At 37.9% G+C, this 22967-nt stretch overlaps 1 protein-coding gene across 2 annotated transcripts; it reads right to left on the bottom strand.

Moving 5' to 3' along the window:
* Positions 1-910: 910 nt before the first annotated feature.
* On the bottom strand, positions 911-20306 carry CIBAR1 (CBY1 interacting BAR domain containing 1). Of its 2 annotated transcripts, XM_041412559.1 has the most exons (10): positions 20182-20306; positions 18144-18378; positions 16800-16868; positions 11608-11709; positions 9681-9686; positions 7960-8064; positions 7317-7430; positions 5636-5755; positions 1624-1725; positions 911-1044 (listed from the first exon to the last, which is right to left on the bottom strand). In XM_041412559.1, the coding sequence occupies exons 1-10, from the start codon at positions 20283-20285 to the stop codon at positions 1024-1026; spliced, it is 978 nt and encodes a 325-aa protein (XP_041268493.1). In that variant the 5' UTR covers positions 20286-20306; the 3' UTR covers positions 911-1023. The 2 variants fall into 2 exon arrangements, with proteins under 2 accessions (XP_041268493.1, XP_041268494.1); XM_041412560.1 differs by lacking the exon at positions 5636-5755 and having other exon boundaries at positions 911-1725.
* Positions 20307-22967: the final 2661 nt, after the last annotated feature.

Below are 22967 nucleotides of genomic sequence, written 5' to 3'. Positions count from 1 at the left end.
GTGATTCCTGGAGTTGACTTCTTCTGTGATGCAGGGAGAATGAATTTTATGCTTGTGAACTGCATAATCTTTTAGAGGGCAATTAATCTAAACAAAACTGCCTTTTTTTCAAAATTGCTTTCTCAAGGCATAGTACACAAATATTTGCTGTTTGTATCTGTGTATATTATAGGAAAACCTGAAATTGTTATGAAGTTAGCCATCTGTTTTGGAGATGGACTGCTTCATTGTGTATGAAATAGTAAAGTGGTGATCACCAGAATTCTGATGTGATATTACTATTTATTGAAGTGCCTTAGTTGCTGAAATAGATGGGAATTAATTACATAGATAATTTTAAGTTTTGCTCATTGGTATTTACTCCTTGCCAGGAGTAATTCAATGTCAGTGGTATGTAATGCTGGTGTAAAATTATTTTTTGGGTTTAAAATAACCCTATATTGTGAACTTGTAATTTATTTTCATCTCACTGACTTCTGACAAAACCTGTTTTTTTCACATGTTAAAACAGGTATGCATTGCATACTTTGCATCAGTGGACAAATGTAGTATCAATATTATAAATGCACTTCCTGGTTTTTTTTCTGCAACTGAAAGGAAGATTTTATTATAACTTAAAGTTGCTTTCCCAGTCACAAGTTTAAATTCTTCTGCATTTGTTCTTTAGCAGATACTAAAGCTGGAGGTGAACAGTGTGGTAGCAACTTTCTGGCAGACAAACATGCACTGTTAAAAAATGAATACATATAACCTCTATCTCCAAACAGGATAAGAAGTTACACTCAAAATGTGTGATTTCTTGTATGTTTGATGGAACCACTAACTGAATAATGTAGCTAAACATGTGAAATTTGAGCCATGTATAGCATGTCAACTAATATAATAAACATCATCTACATAAAATATCCACTAGTTTTATCATGAAGGCACTTTTATTTAAAAGCAAAGCAGCATTGAAAATAAGATACTGGGCCAGGTCCTTATTTGTGACTGTTCATTCTCTATGTGTAAAGGAATCAAAAGTCATCTGAACCTGGTGAAAGCCTGAGAAAAATGAAACAAAAAAAAAAAAAAGTACACCTCACCATGCCTTCTGCCACCCAGAGTGGATAGCAAAATGAAATCTTAACAGGTTGTTGCTGCAAACAGTTTCTTAATTACCACAGTTACTTTAGGATGTATAAACCCACTTATAGTTACAGCTAGAGTACTTAAAAAATTCAAGAGGTGTATAGCCAGAGAGGTAATATATTGGCAATGTAATGAGAAAACAATGTTCATAACTGCTCGAAAGCTTAGTGCAGTTTTTGGACACTGTTCATCATGTAAGTTTAAGCAAATGTGATTACAATATAACATCTATGCAAATATAATACAGGCATCTATTTAAAGATTTCATTTTCTAGCTACTGAAATTGCCCACTTTCAGTGGATTTTTTACCATTCTTTGAAAGTGGTTATTTATTGTCTGGCACTCTAAAATCAGTGCTGATTCTTGCTCCTGCTAGAATTCTAAATATACGCCCCAGTGAAATTTTAGATCCAACGTACAAAAGCCTTTAGGTAAAGGGGGTTTTTCCCCCTTAATAAAAATCCCCTCTTAGAACAGCTTTGTTATCTCACTTCCTTAGTAGCATCAAATTCATCCTCCTCATCATCCTCTTCATCATCTTCATCTTCCTCCTCATCCTCTTCTTCATCTTTTCTTAGCATTCTGCGGGAAATCTGATAAAACAAAAATCCAACCAAAGGGTATCAATTGTTTTGTTTCCTGCAAACAAAAAATAATTCTCCATTGAAATTTTCAGCCGAAATGCAGGGTCTTCATTTGGGGGTAAGGAGTAAGTTGTTTATTTATTAACTCTTCATAACATGCACACAAATGGAAAGATACATGACACAGAATAAAAATATTCTAATGATTTTTAAAAGCAAAAAAAAAAAAATGCATGTAGTCCCTCAGAATTATTATAGGATAGGTAAAATGGTATTTTTTACCAAATTCATGCTAAAAATCAACAAGATGCAATTCAGTTTTTTCCTGGGTTGGCTGCTGAAGCAGCAGGCTGAAGAGGAGTATTAGGGCCTAATCTTACCTTGAAGACATCAGACCTTGTCAGCTGAAAGCTCAAAACAATGCTGCTCTAAGCTTTTTACCTTTTTTTTCCCCCCTAGAATTAATTAGACAAACTTAAGAGTCTTGAATCATAGACAAAGTTCTTTCCCTGCCCATCAGAGCTTGCCTTTAGAGTGACTCCTTTTTTAGTTCATCAAACATTAAAAACAAGTGCCAGCTGCCAGGCTTTCATCTCATTTGACAGATTCTGCAGCCCGTAGTTTTTTTTTTAATGAGGGCTCAATCTAATTCCTGTTTAAGATAGATTCTTCACAGACAATGCAACATTTACAATTTAAAGAAGGATACATGTTTTTTTTTCCTTTCCCTGTAAGAAAGAGAACATTGAAGACACTTATCCAAGTAATCTGGAATGCTTTTGAAAAATTTCAAGTTCAGTAGTTCTCTAAGGGCATCTGCAGCTCTAATTTTTGTTATATTTTCTGTGTCTTCTCAAATACAGTGATATAATAAAAACTTCTGTACTGAAGACAGAGCTTGCCTTTTCTTTTAAGCAGCCTTCTATTTTAAAGGTCCTTAAATGCTCATTATTAAATGGACTTCTGACATGTTATGATTCATACAGCCATGTATGAAATGTAAGATTATGTGTGTGCATAAAGCAAACTGTAGTCATTGAACTTCTGAAAGAAGAAAAATCCTTAAGTCTTGTTCACGGTCACCAAGTACACAATTTAGCTCAAAGCAAACAGTTGCTTACAAATTTCTGAACACAACAGGAAATGGAGTTAATCATTGGGTGAAGCTGGGTTAACTTCAGTTGAAATGTCTAAAACAGCAGACTCTCATTCAGTGAAAGAAAAAAAAAGACAATGGCAGTGATTTATAATTGGAGTTTAAGGAATGCTGCAGATTGAGCCTGTTGAGGAGAAATGAATTTCACTGGGACAGACTAATTTTCTAAGTTTTTTTCCTAGTTCAGAGTATCTGAAATTCTTCAGCAGAACTTGCATCATATTTCTGAAGAAAAGCTCCCCTCTCCCTTTCCTGAAATAAGAATTGTTTTGGCTTTATGGCTTTTTTTCTGCTCACTATTCAAATGTCTCTGACCATGCAGCAATTAACTAAATAGTGTATTAAATATTATCACTGGTGGTGGTAAGATGGCTATCCCTAAGAACCTAACTGGATCAAGGAAGGAAGGTGAGAAAATAAATTATGCAATTTAAACCCAAGTTATTGTGCCACAGAACTAAAACATACCAGTATAAAAATTTAATTTGTCATAACTTAATGCAAAAAAAGAAAAACATGATAATTTTTTGACCATAAATCATTTAACATAAAAATTAATGAGTTGCATGCAGGTGATGACAGTCCTTGTTTAAGTTCAGCTCCATCTTTCACTGCAGATGCTACTTCAGATACATGGCAATTCTCTCCACGTCTTAGTGCTGGAGCATTGGATGCAGTCATTTTCAATAATGGTTAAAATGATACTTTGCTGTCCTACAGAGTGTCAGTACAGAAGTTTGTTATATTTAATGGATGTAGGTAAAACTTTGTAGTTGAATTTGATTTAAAATATCTGGAAAAGGTCATTCTGTTTTGCTATAGTTCCAAAATATAAGCTATACCAACCTGAATTGGTAAACCAAAATGTTGAGGATAAATTGCCAAGTGAAGTGTTGTAAAACGAAGGACATAGTTCTTTGTGAGAAAATTAATCAAGCTCAAGGAGTACTTTAGATTTTTAACATACAAATAATACAGAAAGTTAGTCCACAGAGGCAGAAATAAATTCAAGGATGGTATGTGTTAAATCCTCTGAAAAGACCTGAATTGTGTTACTGGCACACTTTATTTCATCTGGTATGCAGTGACTTCCCACGCTGTCCCCCATGTACAGGCTAGTGTTTGTGTGTGTGTCCTCCCCTGCCCCACAGACTTGGATTGTGTGATTCTGTGAACTGCTTCCCACATCATTTATACTGCTTTACACTGGAAATAGCAAAGTACTACATCACAGACAGTAAAGGATTACTGTGCAGCAGGAAATGTGTCAAAAATTTCAGAGTGAAAGATCCACAGAAAAGAAAACAAGTCACCTGAAGGTTTTTCTGAATACAGCATTTTTTTTTTTTTCTCAAGAGATGTTTGGTGGTTCCAAAGATTAGAGGCCTTAGTGTAACTCAGCACCATGCTATTTACAGAATCAGAAAGGGCTGCCCTTTCTTCACTGCCCTATGGTGACTGCATTAGTAGGGTGTTCCACCCCTTTTTTCTGCCATATGATCCTCCTCTGCAGACACACTGCACAGCCAAGTAAGATGACCTTATTTTGAATTGCATTGCAGTTTTCCTCTAGGTCTAGATGATTTCCTGTTCTTTTCAGGTAAGTTAGAGGTTATGAGAACACTTAACACCCAAAGTTATAATTAAGAGCAGTCTAGGAAATGAGAAAGGTTAACCTGCAAGTTAGTCAAAATGGAGTTCCACTCCACCTCTGGGAGAAATCACAATGTACATACTCTCAATTTTCTTGTTTTGTGTTTTTTCTCTCTTACATTTTCTGAAGTGAATATGCTTGTGAATTCACAAGTGAATTCACAGCTTGAAGTGAATTCAAGCTTCTGAATCTTGAATATGAAATTTGCTTGAGTGATAGAGAGGACTGTAAAGTTACTCAGTCAAGGCAGTACTTCATGCACTGAATCACTAGGTTGTATCTCATCAGATGACACAATTCACACTTTCAACAGAACAGCTCAACTGTAATAATTGATGCTGTTCTGTGTTGAGAGCAGAGAAGGTGTAAAGTGTGTACAAAGTCAAGAAAAGTATTCCTTACTACAATATCAATGCATGATTCTATTCAAAGAAGAAAGGTAAGATACATGCATTTTAAATGTGGCTTTGTCTTTAACTGAAACACTGGTAAGAATCATTGTAGTTACAGGACTACAGTTGCAATGAATTAAAAATAATTTAGCCATTTTGCAATGTCTGCAAGTTTACTGCTGTAAACAAGTGGCAAAGATGTTTGCAAGGTAGCTGGTCCAAAAAGAATGGCAGTGTCTTCAACTGTTTCACTCATTTTTATCATCCTTTTCCTCACCTGCTGTGAATTTTCAGAGTATAAATGGAGAAGTCTGTAGGTCATGAGTTTGCTCTGCTGCTAGAAGGTATCACTAGTCTGGATTAGGATCTGGTAGAGAGGTCACACTCTAGAATCCAAATACTAAGAATATGAAGTATTCTAAGAATGTCATTACTCTTTCAAATAAGCTCCTAGATCTCTTCTGTGCAAGATGCCAGTTTGTTGATGGAAGACAAAGTCTTGCTGGAAATGGCATTTGTCAAAAGCAACACAGCTTTAAAAGCTGAGGGCTTTTTTCCTTCAATGATAAAGCTGCATTATCAAGAGCCTATTATGATACTGATGCCATTGAAAGTTTCTTTACATTTCTGATGGTCCTGAACTTAAAGACAGTGAATCCATGTGCATTAGCTAAGTAGAGTTTTAATATAGTGCTTTAGTATGTAATTTTTTCTTACCTGTGCTGTTCTCAGTGAAGATTTTGAGGAGCCAGTTCTTTGCAAGGGGGACTTGGAATTTGCACGAACTATGTCTAAGCGAGACTGATAGTCTGGTGGATAAAGTGAGCTCCGAAAAACCTAATCAAATGGAGAAAGCTGTGACTTAGATGCTTGCAAGCTAAGAATCACCAAGACTGAAGCTTGCAGAAACGCAGCACTGGAGAATGAAACTTGATCTAGAGATGTGCATTGACTGTAGTTTGGACTGATCACTTTTAGCTGAAATAATGTCCTTGCTTAACCTGAGGCACGGCAACATACTTATGTGGTCAAGGTAAACATTCTTCAGAGCTTTGGGGGCATTTACACAGGGAAAGCTGCAATGGCTTCCCACCAAGATATGTAGCTGAGTTTCAGGCTAAGCTAGAAGTGTGAACCCCAGCAACTCCTTCAGGCTCACCATTTCTTGCAGAGATGAACTCAACCCCTTCACAAGCAAATCCCTGCTGTCAAATACAACTGCATCAGAAAAATGTTACTTGAACTGTACAGAAGATGTACAACTCAAGAAAAATTTGGGAAACCTCTTAGAATACACGGGAGACCATGACATCCATTATATTTTCAAGTTATTTCAATAACCAATACAGCTATTTGTGCAAGACTTTAAGTCAAGAAGATGGTATATTATGCTCAGTATTTTTAAGAAAAGTAAATAATTGTCCAATTAACAGAAAATTTAAAATGAGATTAAAAATTTGGTTGTGAAAGACAAAGTACTGACTTTAAGGAGATTTCTGAATTGGTGCCATGTGCCATTATAATTGTGAAACTAAAATAGTACAAAATTGCCATAGCATAGTTTAAATGAAGTAAAATTACCAAGCAGTCTCAAATATGACTCACTGAAGACTCATGGTTTTAAGTCTTGCACTAACTTGGTTCTGAGCCATGTCATAGACAGAATAAAATTATGACTGGTAGGATTTACAAAAGAAGACTGAAAACGATCCAACTTTTTTGACAAACCAAACATACATACACAACACACACTTCCACGATATTAAGTTTAAAGACCCAACATCCAGAAGAACTGCAAGAATGAATAAAGGTCTGAAAAGCCCATCTTGGGAAAGAGAGACTATAATTCAGAAAGAAAAGAAAGGGTGACTTGAAGCTGGTTACTGCCACAAGGCAAAAACCCCAATGTAGTAAATAACAAATGACTCTTAATTCTGTAACAGTCAATAAAAATGATTAAAAGATGAAAACAAACAAACAAAATTCAGGTTAGAGGGAGATCTTTAATGTAGTAGTTAGTCTTTACATGATCTTATCACAGCAGTATAAGATTTTTTCTAAGTGCATCTTCAGAGCAAGACACTGCAGAAGTGTTCTTTAAAAACTGTTTTATGTTTAGCTGAGCTTGGAGTGGCAGGTAATTTTGTGAGTCTCCTTTCTGTGTTTTGTGGGAAAGATTAGATTGCCACTGCAGTTGCTCTCTGTGTTCTCTGAGATTACAAACCTGCATGCTCTTGCTGAAGAAGTGCAAAAAAAAAAAAAAGCTTGGTATACATGAGTTTCTTCTGGGAACCTGAAATATTTGTTGCATTTTTCTGTGTGGGACATGTGTAGCCTGATTGTGAAAACTGTTTTTATACAGGAAGTAAACAGAAAAGCAAATTTCAATCACTCTTACCTCCAAATCTTCATTTTCATCAATATTTTGGATATTCTGATAGGCAGCTGTATATATCTCTAAAGCTTTCCCATGGAACAACATTTCAATAGTTATAAATTCAGAAAATATATTCTGAAAGCAAATGAAAAGAAAGGTTTTCTTAATGCAGTATATTTTCACTTCAAAAAATTACTGTCCTCTGTATTTGGTATTTATATGATATAAATAACTGCATGATACTTAGTACTTTTAAATAGTCAGATTGGATGAATCTAAATTAATTTTAGACATTAAGCATAAATTCTGGCTGGGCTATCACTTATGCATTTATTATTTAATAATAAATTCTAAATAAATACTTCAAAAGTAAAGAGAAAATTTATTAGGAATAACATGTCTTCCTGAAAAGCCATTTGATAATCTCCAGTATGTATTCCTAAGACATTGCCAGTCAGAAGTTTTGTTATTTTGAAGACTGTCTTTTATAGCAGGTTGAGGATAAGTTATCTGTAGATTCTATATCTGTGATTTACAAATCTGTGAAATATTAATGAATACCATGAGATTTGCATTTCAGTGAATACTAGAATGTTGCTGATCTTGCTCCTGACTAATTTTAGTATTAATTTTATTATGTAAGATGAAATGTGTGCACACATACTTTGATGTCCCTTATCTTCTGTTTCTCAAAATTATCAATGGTTTCCTCTAAGTGCCGAGTTGTTCGAGTGGCATCCAGTGTTGCTCTATGCAGTTCATTTTCAGCCTGGTAAAGTAACACAAAGGTGAAATTAGTCTTGCATTTGATACAAAGTTATTTGCTGTAATTGCCATTATTTAAGTCTGAGTTTGCAAAACAATACATATGTGTGTTACAATATTTTAAATCTGTAGCTTAATGAACATATAAAGATGCCTTCTACACTGTTGTGACTTTGATGTGAAACATGAGAATGACCAGCTGCAGCCAGTCAGGAAAGTGCCTCTGCCTTGATTCATTTTCTGTAATAATCATGAGATAGTTTTACTGAGCCAGTCCTGACATCCCACTGACAACCCAGTGACTGGGTTTAGGTACTTAACCCAGCACAGGCCATAGTGGTGGGTGAGCAGGAAAGGTCACGCCTTATTTTCTACTGCAGATCAACCTGCTGGTCCAGGAAGTTTCTTTTCCAGTGCAGTGTGCTGAACCTTATCTTAGTAAATTTTTACAAATTATTTAAATAAGCAATTATAGCAGCAGCTGGAACTCATGTACTTATCCTGTAAATATCTCAATCTTGCAGGCTAGAGTTATTGTAATTTTTAGATTCAAATGCATTTCAGGTATTTTATGTTTTTAATACTTTTGCATTATTAAAATATCTTATTAAAAACATTTTCAGCAGGGCACTGGGAAGGGGACACATCAGCCAATTCCTAACACATAAATACACATATTTGTTACTACAAAAAGCATTTTAGATAGCTATTTTAATTAGATATAATTATAAACTTTATAGAAAGATCACTACCATTTAAGGAAAGATACTGAAACTATTCTGATTAAGTCAAGTCTGAGAACTGTATACTATTACAGTTTAACAATGTACAGTTGTAAGAGCTTGCACTTGAAATCTACAAGATTTGGGTCTAAACTTCTGTTATTTTCCACACATTATTGGTCAAACATCACACACTAGTGATACTTACAGGTTCAGTCAGTAAGTATCATCACAAATCTGTTTTGTCATTAGATTTGAAAATAGTACATGGATCAAGTACTGTATCCTATGATCAAGTTGTAAGGTTCTTCCCATTTCTACAAAACTGCAACTTAAGAGGATTTTTTTTAATGGAAAAAGACACCACAGGTCCAGTTCCTGTGATACAGCTTTTAGTGTTACCTATATAGAAACCTAAGGAATAAGGCATGCTCTGTTCACTTCTTTGATTGTAATCTGCTAAACTTATTTTACAGGATTAGCAATTTGAAACAATCTCCTTTCAAAACCAGCCTAACATCATAGACACAATCCTGCCATTATGGGGCAAACAAAATTAATAATGATCTTTAGTAGTACATAAGGTCACATGTTCATCTCTCTTAATTTTGCCCAAACCACAGGAGGGAAGAAAAGACATTTTGTGTATTTTCAATTACTTCCATCAGTCACTCTGCAAGTGATGGCAGCTATTATGCATATGCAGCCCTTATGCATACAAATACAGTATGTTATTTCTGTGATAATCAAATACACCTCCTCAATACATCTTAGATTGGACATAATTTGTCACATATGCTTTGGGAGAGGAATTCTGGTTGTTTTAGAGTGAAGTGTCTCAAGTTGCAGAGCCTGCATAGTTTGGACAACAGCAGTTTGGTATTTTTTGAACACTCACCTGTGACTGGAAATATTAGTAAAGGAAAAAAATGGCAATGTAACAATCAATATTCATGGACATGTAACAATCAATATTCTACTTTTAATATACTGTGAACTATTTACCTTAGTTATTTCAAAACATCTATGTATTTAGTGCTGTTATGTTGTCTGAAGCCTCTGGCTGTAAGATGTAAAGTTTGGTAGAGCTTTGCTAGAATTCAAGTATCCAGGCCAAAACATTTCAGTACAGCTGTCTGTTTTGGACTGAGGGCTTGGTTATTTATTTTTAAAATAATAAAAAGCAGGCAGCCTACAGTTTAGCAGACTTCTTTAGGGGAAAAAAAAATCTATTTTTATTTACAGAAGTGTATTTCTAAAAATCTGGTAATGTTTTCCTTTCAAAGCTGTGCTAACACATCATTTGTAAGATGCGAGTGAGTACAGATTCTTTACTGTCTGTGGCCAAAGTTGTTCACTGCTGCAACATCACAGTTGCTCAAGAATAAGAGAACCCCTGCAGGAGCCCAGCTGCTTTGCTCTAATGTGGCAAAGCCTCTCTCAGACCTGAAAGCTGAACTACACACATCCTGAAAAGCAAATGAACACATTCCTGCTCCTAATGCCTTTTTAAGTGTTTTAAGTGTCAATCTGACCTTTTTAAGTGTCAATCACTTTAAAATGCTAATAGGCAGCATTTGGTGCTTTTGCCATGTGCAGAATCAGACTGTACTGAGATTTTATAACTCTGAGGCAAAGCTTTAAGTGTAGAAAACAGGTGTTACAAGAAACTAAGCCACAGAAGAATATTTGGGAGAAGCTTAGAAAAGAAACAAAAAGAAATGAACTAGGTGCCAGTGACATACCCATGAATTGAAATGGGAATTAGCTCAAGGGAGAAAAATGGGACCAGTCTCCCTTTGGGAAAAAACAGCTTATTGTTATAATTTACTCCCTTAATTCCAACAAAAGAACTTTGCAACACAGCTCAAGTTCTAACCCTGTGGCTGACAAACATCTGTCTTTATTACACAAGGAATTCTAATTAGTCATGACTTAACTGATTTGATTAATATTAAATGGAAATTCTCTGGCAAAGACAAAAATAAAATGTAATTCTCCTGTGTTCAGTTTGACCAACACAGTCATTTTCACTCTTTCTACAGTCTCATGCCCCAATCACTACAAAGATCCTGAAGATTCTGAAACAGAGTTGGTAAAATCCAACAATGAATAGGACTGCTTAACTCCCAAGTCCAACACTAAAATGTAATAAAAAGTAAACAGCACATCATGAACCTAGATCCTGTATCATAATACATAACCCATAAAGGGACTGAAGTAGAATTGCCTTGATCCCATTTATTCTGGCATTCCCTAGATTCTGATTGCTTCAAAATTTGAAACGTCAATGAGATTTTAATGGAAATTCTAATTCAGTTTGATGGAGGCTTAATTTTCCCACTGTGATACAGAATATTACACTGGGGAGGGTGACTGGTCTTTGGAAAAGAAGAGCAGTCTAGTTGAGTATTCTACTAGCAAAATAGCAACTTATCCTTTCATACAGCTGGAGGAAACTTATATCCCATCTAGGTACCAGGAAGCATAATATAACAAAAATGGCAGGGAGAAAAACAATAAATCCACAGAAATAAAAAATAAATTGTCTGATTACACTTACTTTTAAAAACTTCCAAATTCCTGGATGTAATCTATGCCTACCTCTCTTGCATAAACATATCAAGTAACTCATAGTTTCTTTTCAATTCAAAAGTGATTAACTACTGCTCTGTAGCAACTGCAATGAAGTTTAAGAAAAGATTCAGCACTGGAAACAGCTCCTCTAAGGAGCGTTATTGTTATTACTACTTCCTAAACATAACAATTTAATTCCCAAGAAAATTCTAAAAATCTTTTTCCTAGTGACTAGAAATGCAGGATACGATAACGTGTAGATCTGATGGATTCCGCTGACGTGTCTTTTCCAGTTGAGATAATTGCTTGGCTTCTCGGTTCTTTGCTGTTAAAGTTGCTCTAAGATCATCCTGGAAATAAAATGTTTTAGACATGTTTGAAATACATCTAGGATAATACAAAATATGCTCTCCTTCATACATGCATTGCCTAGAAAACATGGACAAAACTTCTGCTTCAAATAAAAACAGATTTTAGTGATCTGTTAATTGATCCTATGAAAGAGAAGTCAGTGGGGACTGAGAGAGTTTAGCACCTTGTGCAACTCCCTATAGCACATGTTATGATTGAAAATGTGGGGAAGGAAAGAAAAAGATATTCACAGCTTTACATGAAAAGTATAGCAGATGGTCACAAGCTGAGATCCCCAGAGCGCTAAGAAGGCAGACTCATTCCTGTCTTAGCAATAAAATAAATGTGGTACTTAGAAATAAAAATCAAATATTAAGTGGCATCATTAAAGAAAAAAAAAAAAAGGCAGGCAGCAGTCAGTACCAAGAAGTTATGAAGGAAATATAGCTGTTGTCACCTGTCCACTGCCAACTGCTGTCACTGCTGACAGTGGAGCTGCTGAAGGGGCTGGAGTTGAAGTCTGATGAGGAGAGGCTGAGGGAGCTGGGAGTGTGTAGCCTGGAGAAGGCTCAGGGGAAACCTTATCGCTCTCTACAGCTCCCTGAAAGAAGGCTGTAGCCAGATGCAGGTCAGTTTCTTCTCCCACGCAAGCAGTGACAGGATGAGGACATAATAAACTGCACCAGGGGAGGTTTAAATGAAACATTAAGTAATTTTTTTCCACAGGAAGGGTGGTCAGGCATTGGAATAGGCTGCCCAGGGAAATGATGGAATCACCACTCTGGAAGTGTTCAAAAAAGGTGTAGATAGGGCACTCAGGGACAGTTTACTGGTGAACATGGTGGTGCTGGGCTAATGGTTGGACTCAATGATCACAGAAGTCTTTTTCAACCTAAACAATTCTGTGCCACAAGGTACCATAGGAATTGAAAGGGTTAAAGTGCATATTTATATATATATATGCATTTAGTAAAGTGTTTAAAACCATTTCAAACAAAATACATCCAAGTAATGATGGAGCTGAAGATAAAACTTAACTGATCTAGAAAGGGCAGAAACTGTTGACAACTGCTTCTGCTCCATTTCCAAAAGAGAAGTAGTATGTACTTCTAGGAAGACCTGTGACAATTTAAGAATGTTCATCTACCAGTTTTCTCAAATTTTTGTTCATGTTATAAAACTGTTTTGCAAACTGTTTGACATTAACGGAATGTAGGATTATCAGTCAAGTATTTATCATTCCACTGATGCTGGTATGGAAAAGGTCATTAATTTTGATGGTTCCAGTTTAAAGGAGCAGTAGTTTAGAACAAGTAGAAATATAGTCTAAAGTTTAACAAAATCTGAGGTAGGATTGGGCATGCATTTCAAATGACCTTTTATTCTAAAATATCACTTCCACTTTTATTTACTACTCCAGAAAGCAGTTAGAGCTATTAGAAACTATTATACTGGGAAATTGTCTGTGCTCCTTCCTTGGATTTCACAATTTTAAGGCTTGTATGTCGCTGTGACAGAAGGCATGCAACTAAGAATATGTCTTTCAGTAAGTTTTGTGGTCCTGTGACCAGATTACTACTCAGTGACAAGCATAAGATTGCCAAGTTTCACAGTGCTGTGTGTTCCTTCAATAACAAGGCTGCACATGAGGACAGGGTCAAAACATCCAGTTTCTTCCTTGTTTCTATCCTTACTGTCTGTATGTCCTTGTATGTAACTGTCATTTTGCTTCATCTCCAGGGACACAGAGTTGGCTTCTGATAATAAAAACTACTTCATCTTCAGCCCATCAATGCTGGTTTTACTGCTGTTCTTTCAGAATTTACACAACCTCTAAGGTCAAAGACTACTGAAAAGGCCTTTTGCTTTTATGAGAACCATGTGGCTATAAGAAAAGCAATAAAAGAAAATTTTAAATTGTTTTTTCCAGTTTTAAATTTTAAAGGTAGAGAAAGAGAAAATAACATATTTTTTGTTGTTTTGAAACAACAAAGTTTTCCATCTAATGGTCACAGCTGCATGTTTAGTGCTACTTAATGACTGATGCATTAATAGCACTGACCTTCTAGGCCCATTTAAAACAGCCAATCAGATTTAACACTGTGGCTTGAAAGGGTGCTGACTTTCACACGAACTGTACTTGAGGATGCAAAGTTCTAGAGTTACCATTATTAAATTCAGTATTTTCTGTCTAGCATGTAGTGACTTTGGAAATACCTACAGGAACTGACCTGTTCTCTACCTCTGTTTTCTGTAGCAACAGACACAACAAAACATACTTCTCTTCTAGCCGAAGTGTGACAAAGAATTAGTGCTACCATGGCCGTAGTGGTGAAGCTCTGTACAAGTTTTGGATGTACAAAAGTAGGGCACATACATATTTTGTCCAAGAAAAGGGTGCAGAAAAAAACCAATAAAAATATTAAAAAGCTGGGGAAAATGTAATTTATGGTGAACGAATCAAGGTGTACATTACCTAACAGGAAAAAAAAAAAGAAAAATTTGTTTTACTAGCATCTAAATACCTTCATCCAGAAAAAAACCCAGAGCATTACAGAGCTCTTTCATCTCAGTGGAGCATGTAACAAGAACCGAAGATTAGGTGAAATCTTTCATTTAAAACAAAACACCACAAACATCAACTAACCACTAACTACCACCAACAGTCCTACATTCACCTCCAGTGTCTTTAGACCAAGCTTTGACGTGTTTTTGAAAAATATGCTTTAGTTACACTCTAGGAAAAGTGGAATGGATTAGGCAATGAGATAAAAGGTACAAAGAATATCAAATTATTCACAGTTCCTCTAGGTTTTAACTATGAATTCAAGTCACACGTAAGAACTCTCGTCACCCATCTATTTTCAAAGCATACAAAAGTACAGCTATAGTTCATCCACCAGACAATGAGCTGGCAGAGCCTCATCACTGTACTGTTACCTGCTTTAGTCACTGAAGTTATTAAAGCAAATCAATCCTTTCTTCTGCACGTGGATCACTTTGGTTTTATGATGTCCTGTTTTACATGAAGGAAAGGAACCAGGAACAGAGTTGCCAAAAAGCAGAAAAGTGAAGATTGATATACAGAACAATGAAACAGAAAGAAATCCTCATATCCTATATTTAAGGTGTGTTACAGGACAAGAATATTGTTTTAGCTTCCACTGAAGCTATTCAGCAATGTAAACCAGAACAAGTGAATGAAACAATTTTACTGCATTAACATATAAAGGACAACACTACTCTTATTGACCTAGGCCTCTTTAAAGCATTTAGTAGCACAGGACATTGATGTCTTATACCACAGAAAAAGCAAGCTGTTTTTAGATAAAGCACAGAAATACTGCTGTGTACTTCCTGGGACAGATCCAGTAAGTAAGCAGCAGTGAGAACATCCCCTTTAGAGAAAGAAGCTATAATGACATACTCTGCCTGATTTTACTTAGTCAGCTGATGTAGTTACAGCTAAAGCAGTCCTGGAGCTAGCAGCTTGTGCTAGATTTACATGAGTGACAAAATTTCCTTTGTCACTAAATATGTCCCAGTGATTACAGATGATAACTGAAGACCAGGTAGTTGAAGTTTTAACCAAGGTTTATGGTCAATGTGCAATGGGAAAAAAATAACCATTTAATGCCCTACATTTTTAGTGAACCCTATCTTAGTTCAAAGGTAAACTGGTAAAATAATTGACCTCATCTACGTTTTAAAAATGCTCTTGTACTCCTCACTGTAGCTAAAATAAACATTATGCAACACTTTCTGACATTCTGAAAGGCAAAGACCACAGGAAATTCAATTCACTGTTGCAAGCAATGACTTGGATTCAGTTGCTTCTGTCCTTAGTATTACTGGCTATCAGTGGCAGTGCAGCTCAAGACAGTCTCTTCAATGCTTTGGAAGCCCCAGGCATTGCTGAAATGTTTTGTGTTTCCTCAGCAACCCCACTGCCACAAACACATGAAACTTGTCTTCCATCCCCAGCATTTACACCCTACAAAGTACCCAGTTCTAGATCTCACAAACTGGTGACCATTACGATACCAGGTTTTAGGCACTACAGTCTACAGCTCTGCTAAGGACTACCGGGGGTAGTCCTACTCAAGTGTAGAATGCATTTCCTTCACAATCGTTTTTCTAACCACCAAGTGAGGTAACTGTGCAGTAAGTCTCAAACAGTACTTGGTTCTTCACCATATGGAAAAAAAACCACAAAAAAACCCATAGGAAAACTGCTTGCTTGAGATGCAGTGCCAGTCTCTTCCAATTAATCATGATGAACACACTGCAAGATTTTTGTTTTGGTATTTTTGTAAAATACCATCAGATACTACTACTACTACTACTACTACTAGATTATGGTACACACATATCAATTACAGATTTGAGTTTGCAGGATTAAAGTATTCTTTGTATAAGATACAGGTATTAATAGGATCTACTTTTAGTATCTGCTTATTAAAACCTCCTTGCTCAAGTTTATCTTTCCTGGAGGAAAGAAACTTACAGGTATTTCAAGGGAATATTTCAAACCCCTATAAACATTGTTTCGAAAAATAGTGAATGAAGAGACCTCAGATTTTTGTGTATCTTCAGGTCATCATGATGATTTAATGGAGAGGGATTTAGGCACTACCTACTTATGAGGTTCAAATGTGTTTTCCAAGTTATAAACTTTAATGTAGAACATAATTCTGAGTTAGAAAAGCTGTTAAAGGCTTGATGACTAAGAGCCAAAGCAGTAATAATAATATCATCACCATCATCATCAAAATCACACAATAATAAATGACATTATTTATAAATAAAAAGTCCTGAATTTACACTATTTACACTATCCAGGAAATGTCATACTAATGCCTTTTCTGAGCATTTGTTTGTGCTCAGAGCCTGAATATCCTAGTCTTCACATCAAAGCTCTTTCCTCCAACATATATATAGCTTCAGTTCAGATGTCTAACTATATAATTAAGTTAAACTGATTACTGAAATATGAAATCAGAACCATTTCCCCCATAAACAAAAAGTTTTCAACTGAGTGGCCAGGACACGGAAATGTACCTTGTGAGAAAACACATGTTTAACCTACCCTTTTAAGTTTCACTATGGTCCCATAACATTTCAGAGGTTCGACAACCTTGGCTTCCAGCCTGTCAACCTACAAAAAGAAATCACAAGGTTGCTAAAACCTTCCATATCCATGGTGTGCAGAAATGGGAAACAATTACTTTAATAGTGACTCATCTTATTACAAATTAAATCCATATATGGTGAAAAAAAATTAGGATAAGCGTTTTTAAAAATTTTGGAAAAACCACAGTCAAGTACACTAACCAAGAAAGAATTTGCTTTCTGAAGAGCTCAAGCTGATTTCCAGTGGAATTCCTTTTTTCTGAATTAGATCAGGATAAATGAAACATGGAAAATTATGAATACATCAAAGTGAGTACTAAATACATGCAGCATTGCATCTTGGAGTTCTGTAGCTTTCTATATAAAGATCAGTGTATTTGCTCTACACCCACTGATAAGGTTATAGACTAAGCAATCTTTGCTATCAAATACACTGTGCAAAATGGAACTCTTCTTAAAAATAATGGAAACAGCATCACTGAGTGCACTAAAAATACCAATAACAGGGTATCTAAAATGCACAAATGCTCTCACAGATGAGTGGTTCTGAATTTTTGTTTCAGTTCTCCTAGTCAGAAAAACAGCTACATATGGTCAGACAGGCAATAGGATAAGACCTGCTTCTCAAATCTGACAAAACTGTCTGAGTGGCTCCAGCATAATCTGCCAATGACTTATGGACCATGAGTGAGTCCTGTGGCCCATCGCTGCTACATCCACATTAGGACAAGGTGAATACCTCTACTGGGAAGGGACAGTTCCCCCTATACTGACAGTCACCAGTCAGCCAAAATCTATGCCAGCTGAGCAAACATTTCTCCTGAATACCATCTACTACTGCACTGTCAAACAATTTCACTTGAACTGCCAATAGAATAGAAAGGAATAAGCCAGTAAGGCTCTCAACAACACTTATTACAGAAGAACCAAATAACCTGGCCATGTTACTTACTTACCCTACCACGTGTTGTGGTACCTCACACCTCACTATTTATATATCTAGCATTGCAGCTAAAGACCAGAAATTGATAATCCTTACAAGCTAATTTTCTCTTGCCCACTCTGTCAGCATACAGGGAAACTGTTAACTGACTTGATGCCTGATTTTAGGCAGTTTTCCCTGAAGTGATTAGGAGTGTAAATGATGAATGCTTTGGCAGCCTACCCAGACATTAATATATAGACGTGTTTTCTCCTGTTTCTCTTCTGATTGCAGAATATATGATTTCCCTTTTAATCACAGATAAGTAACTGAAAAGTTCAGATGGCAAACACAACATGTACAGCTTTAATTTTGTACCTCTGCCTGGCGATAATCTTGAAGTCTGGAGAATTCATCTGCAAAGTTTTTCAGTCCAACTTTTAAGTTTGGTGTCTCTGTAGCTGCATATGCATATATTTCATTTACTAGAAGATCTGCTTTGTCTCGTAGTCTGGCAGTTTTACGTACATATCCAGCAAATATTTGGCACAATTCACCGAAATGTTTTTCCACATTTGAAACAGCATCTTGCATTTGTCTAGTCTGATTATCCCTGGATACCAAAGAAAAATAAGTGAAAAATAAGAAAGGCAGAAATGTTTACAACACATACAGAAGAAAAACTATATAATTATACTATTAATAATTTAGATATCTCAGTGCAAAGCAAAAATTTATTCTGAAAAAGAGAATGTTGTAACTGATGTAATATCTGCTTATTTATGAATGAATAACAAACAAACAAAAAAGCAGATTTACACTTAAAGATCCAATAGAAAACCCAAATCACAGGAAGTTTTCCTCCTGCACTTAAGCAAAAGCTCACTATTACTAATGGCATTAGTTACTAACACAGTGGTAACACCTACAGTCTCAAACAAGACTTCTGCAAGACCACCTTCCTCCTACAGCCTGCAATCTAAGCAGGCAAGGCAATGTCTGGAGAAATCAGGCAGTAGAGGACAAACTGCTAAAGGTGTTAAATGTTCTTTAAATTGCAATTACTAAACTGCACTACAGAAGATAAATACCACCAAGAATTAAAGAAGAAAGGTGAATGGATATAAGAGTTGAAAACTGTAATACCACTGAAAAGACATCCATCACACTAATAAATTGCTTTCTTTAAAACTACATAAATCAAATCAAATTATTTGATCCAATGCCTGTATGTTTCATTATTAATGAATTAGATAAGTCATTCCAGTAACTCACAGATTTCACTTTGTATTTTGCCTTCATATTGCTATATTATTTGATGGTCATGTGAACTCATGCCCATTGTTGATCTGAGTGAATCAGCTGTAAGACAATTCAGCTAACAGTGCCTGCCAGATACTGGGTCCTCAGAAGTCTCTACAATCCAACACAAAGTTACTGATGCCAAGTGACAGAATTCTCTGCAAGAAAATTCACTCCTACCATTATCTTGGCAAGGGACAGAAACAAAAACTTCCTTCATATCCGTAAGATATCCCAATACTGCTGACCAATATTTAAATGCTAACTTTGTATCAGGATATATGATGATCAGAAAAACTGGAAGAAATGTGGTACTTTGAGACTAAACAACAATACAATCAATTCAAATGAGAAACACCTTTACTTCAGGAAAAGCATTTCACGCCAAAGTTCTGCCTTAGGCAAAAACCCAGTTGGGTTGCTTCACGGCAAGCTTTCTGGAAGACTGTGCAAAACAGATTCCGTTAAGGTTAAAAAAACCCAAGGAAGTTATTCAGTCCTCCAGGACATGCTGGAGCACAGAACCACTTGAATAGGGACGGTTTCACCTGGTGGGTGAGTAGGCAAGTAAGAATTTCATTAAGTAATAATAAAGCTCTTTTTCAAAATTATATTACCTGACAAGACCTTCAGTAAAAGGTATGTATTTCCTATTTTCTTGGAAGATCTTCATATCAGAAAGTGTTTCCCTCCAGGAGGAAGACGTAACCACCCACTTTACAATTCCGATCTTACACTACATTCATGCATCTAGTATTTCATGTTGGGAAGCAAAACACTACGTGTTCGTATGTGGGGGTGCAAAAGTTTTTATTCCCCCCTAATTATCGCGACCGCTTAGAACTCTCCACAAAATTATTCGCGAGAGGTCCAAATAAACATCGGCAGCACATTTTTACTCCATCTCTGCATAGCACACTAGGCCTGGAAAAGTTTTGCGGCCTTTACCGGAGGAAGGCAGAGGCGGCCCCATCTCCCAGGGAGGCAGATGCGCTGACAAGGACCGGGCCCGCATCGCTCCCCGACCCCCGCGCTCCCCCCGGGCACGCTGCGGGCAGCGGGGCCTCCTCCCCCGCAGCAGCCCGGGGCTCCCCGGCCCTCCGCGGCCCCGTACCTGGCGTCCAGCCCGCGGCCCAGCAGCATCATGGTGGCGATTGCGGCGGCGGCCGGCGGGAAGCAGGGAAGGAGGGCGGCGCTCCGCGTGCGCTCCGTTTCCATGGACACCCGGCCCGGCACCGCCCCTCGGCCTGCGGGACGGGCCGCGGCCGGGAGGAACTGTGGGGCGAGCGCACAGTCCCCGAAAAGCAGAATCAGTGCGGTTGGAAAGGAGCGCTGAGATCAGCCAGTCCAACCTGTGACGGAACACCACCGTGTGAGCCGGAACATGGCACTGCGTGCCGCGCCCGGTCTTTCCTTAAACACCTCCAGGGACGGTGACTCCACCACCTCCCTGGGCAGCCTGTTCCAGGGCCTAATCACCCCTTCTGTGAAGAAATTCCTCCTTATGTCCAACATAAACCTCCTCTGGAGCAGCTTAAGACTATGTCTTCTTGTCCTATCACTTGTTACCCGGTAGAAGAGGCCGACCTTTGCCTGGCTCCTTTCAGGGAGCTGTCCAGAGCGATAAGGTCCCCGTGAGCTCCTTTTCTCCAGGATAAACGCCTCCAGCTCCCTCAGCCTCTCCTCACAGGACTTGTACTCCAGACCCTTCTCCAGCTCTGCTGTCTTTCTCTGGACACACTCCAGCCCCTCAATGTCTTTCTTGTACTGAGGGGCCCAGAACTGGATGCAGTACTTGAGATGTGGCCTCACCATTGCCGAGTCCCGGGGGACAATCCCTGCCCTGCTCCTGCTGGCCACACTATTGCTGACACAGGCCAGGATGCCATTGGCTTTCTTGGCCACCTGGGCAAACACTGGTTCATGTTCAGCCACTGGCAACCAGCAACCCAGGTCCATTCCCATGGGCAGCTTTTCAGCCCCTCTTCCCCCAGCCTGGAGCATTGCAGGGCGTTGTTGTGACCCAAGTACAGGACCTGGCATTTTACCTTTTTGAACCTCATACAGGCAGTTTTGGCCCATTGATCCCGTCTGTCCAGGTCCCTCTGCAGATCCTTTCAACACTCCTGCCCAACTTGCTGTCATCTGCAAATTTATTAAGGGTGCATTTGATTCCCTCATCCAGGTCATCATTAAAGATGCTGACTAGGACTGGGACCAGCACTGATCCCTGGGGGACACAAGCAGTGACTCCTGCTCCCCACACATGAGCCCACACAAAGGCAGGGGCAGGGTCTGTTCAAGGACAAGTGCTGTATCAAGGACTGGGCTAGTACAGGAGCAGAAAGCCAGAAAGCTCAAGCCTCTCCCATTACCGAAAAAAAAAAAAAATTCAAAAAGGCCAACTTGTCTTCACCTAAGGGAAAGCTCTTGAGGTTGGGCAGCCATGGGAAAAATCCCATGGAGCACTAGAAGAGATCTTAAAAAAAGAACAACAAAACAAAACCAAATGAAACAAAAAACATAAAAAACCCCTAACCCCCTCTCTGTAGTGGTAACGTATTGGGAATGTGGCTTCAGGATTGTGTGGCCATGATCCTCTCAGAGTTCCTGCACATGCTGTATGAGATTAATGCAGAAAAGACTCTTAAAGGAGGAGAGTGGCAGTTGTGCTTTGTCCAACACAAACCCCTCTGATATTATTACAGTGGTCCATGAGAGCAAAGGACTCGGACAACAGGCAGCATGCTGGCACAGAGGTACATGGCAACAACTTCATGCAGATAACAAACTTTAATTTCCAAGTAAAATCAATGGCCAAAAGTAATGAACAAGGCGGGTAATGGTGATGCTTCCAGGCATTTAGCAGGTTACAGGTTTGGTGTTGGCATTATGTTACTACACAAAATTGTACATGTGCACACACAGAAATACAGACACAAAGAGGCCTCTCAGTCAAGGGTACCCAGAAGATCTAAGGGTCAAAGGATCACTCAGGGATATCCAGTCCAAAAATAGTCACTGCTGTGGGAGAGAGTGGTGAAGGCCACTCAGACCAGGGAAGTCTCCTTGGATGGAGGTCATGGTGCAGAAGTGTCTCTGCCATGTTGGCTGGGGACCCTGTCTGTGGACCAAGGGGTTCTGCCTCTTCCCAATCCCACCTTGGGTCCTGAAAGGTTGGTTGTCCCCATGTGTCAGCCAGGGAGAAGGTGAGTGCTACTACCACATATATATGAAAAAAAACTTTATCGGCTTGCATGAGCATGTGGGTAGAAACTGATTTAGTTAACCTTTGGTTTTTAACTTTTCATCTTGGTTTTTCTCTTGAAAGTAGATAATTCAGATCACTTCAATGAAAACTTTAATTCACATAAAGCAAAATATTCCTCAAATAATGAGGATTTAATTAGTGGTTTTGACCGACTTAAGCTAAACAAAATGTTGCCAATTTTTCTTAAGGCAAGTTTGTGAAACCAGTGGTAAAACTCACTCCAAATGTTTGCAGCCTTTAAAGACTTGGTAGGCTAATATGTCTAAATGGGAAACGTCTTTCAGAGGATATAAGGGTGAGAGGATAGCTGTTACCTGGAAGTCTGAATTTCTCAACTGCAGGCCTGAGAGGAGAGGCTTCAGTGTTTACTGTTGAATCTACCCACTATTAATAATCTAATAAATCAGCTAAATGACCTACCAAATAATGATATCATTATTATTACTGTGCAATCCTGTAGTTCCCCACACTGCAGCAGGATCAGAGTTTATCACTCTTGGATCTTATTCATTACACACAGCTACCACTGAATTACAGCTCTATCACCTCTCTCTTGACTGTGCCACACTGCTTGTTATTAAGGTGCAGTACAGTCCATCTCTGGAGGGATTTTTTGAGGAAGACTTTTC

Source organism: Onychostruthus taczanowskii, unplaced genomic scaffold (assembly GCF_017590055.1).
Source record: "Onychostruthus taczanowskii isolate IOZ18803 unplaced genomic scaffold, ASM1759005v1 scaffold4, whole genome shotgun sequence".
Taxonomy (NCBI): domain Eukaryota; kingdom Metazoa; phylum Chordata; class Aves; order Passeriformes; family Passeridae; genus Onychostruthus; species Onychostruthus taczanowskii.
Note: the sequence above shows the minus strand (reverse complement) of the source record. Positions and strands in the feature narration are given on the sequence as shown.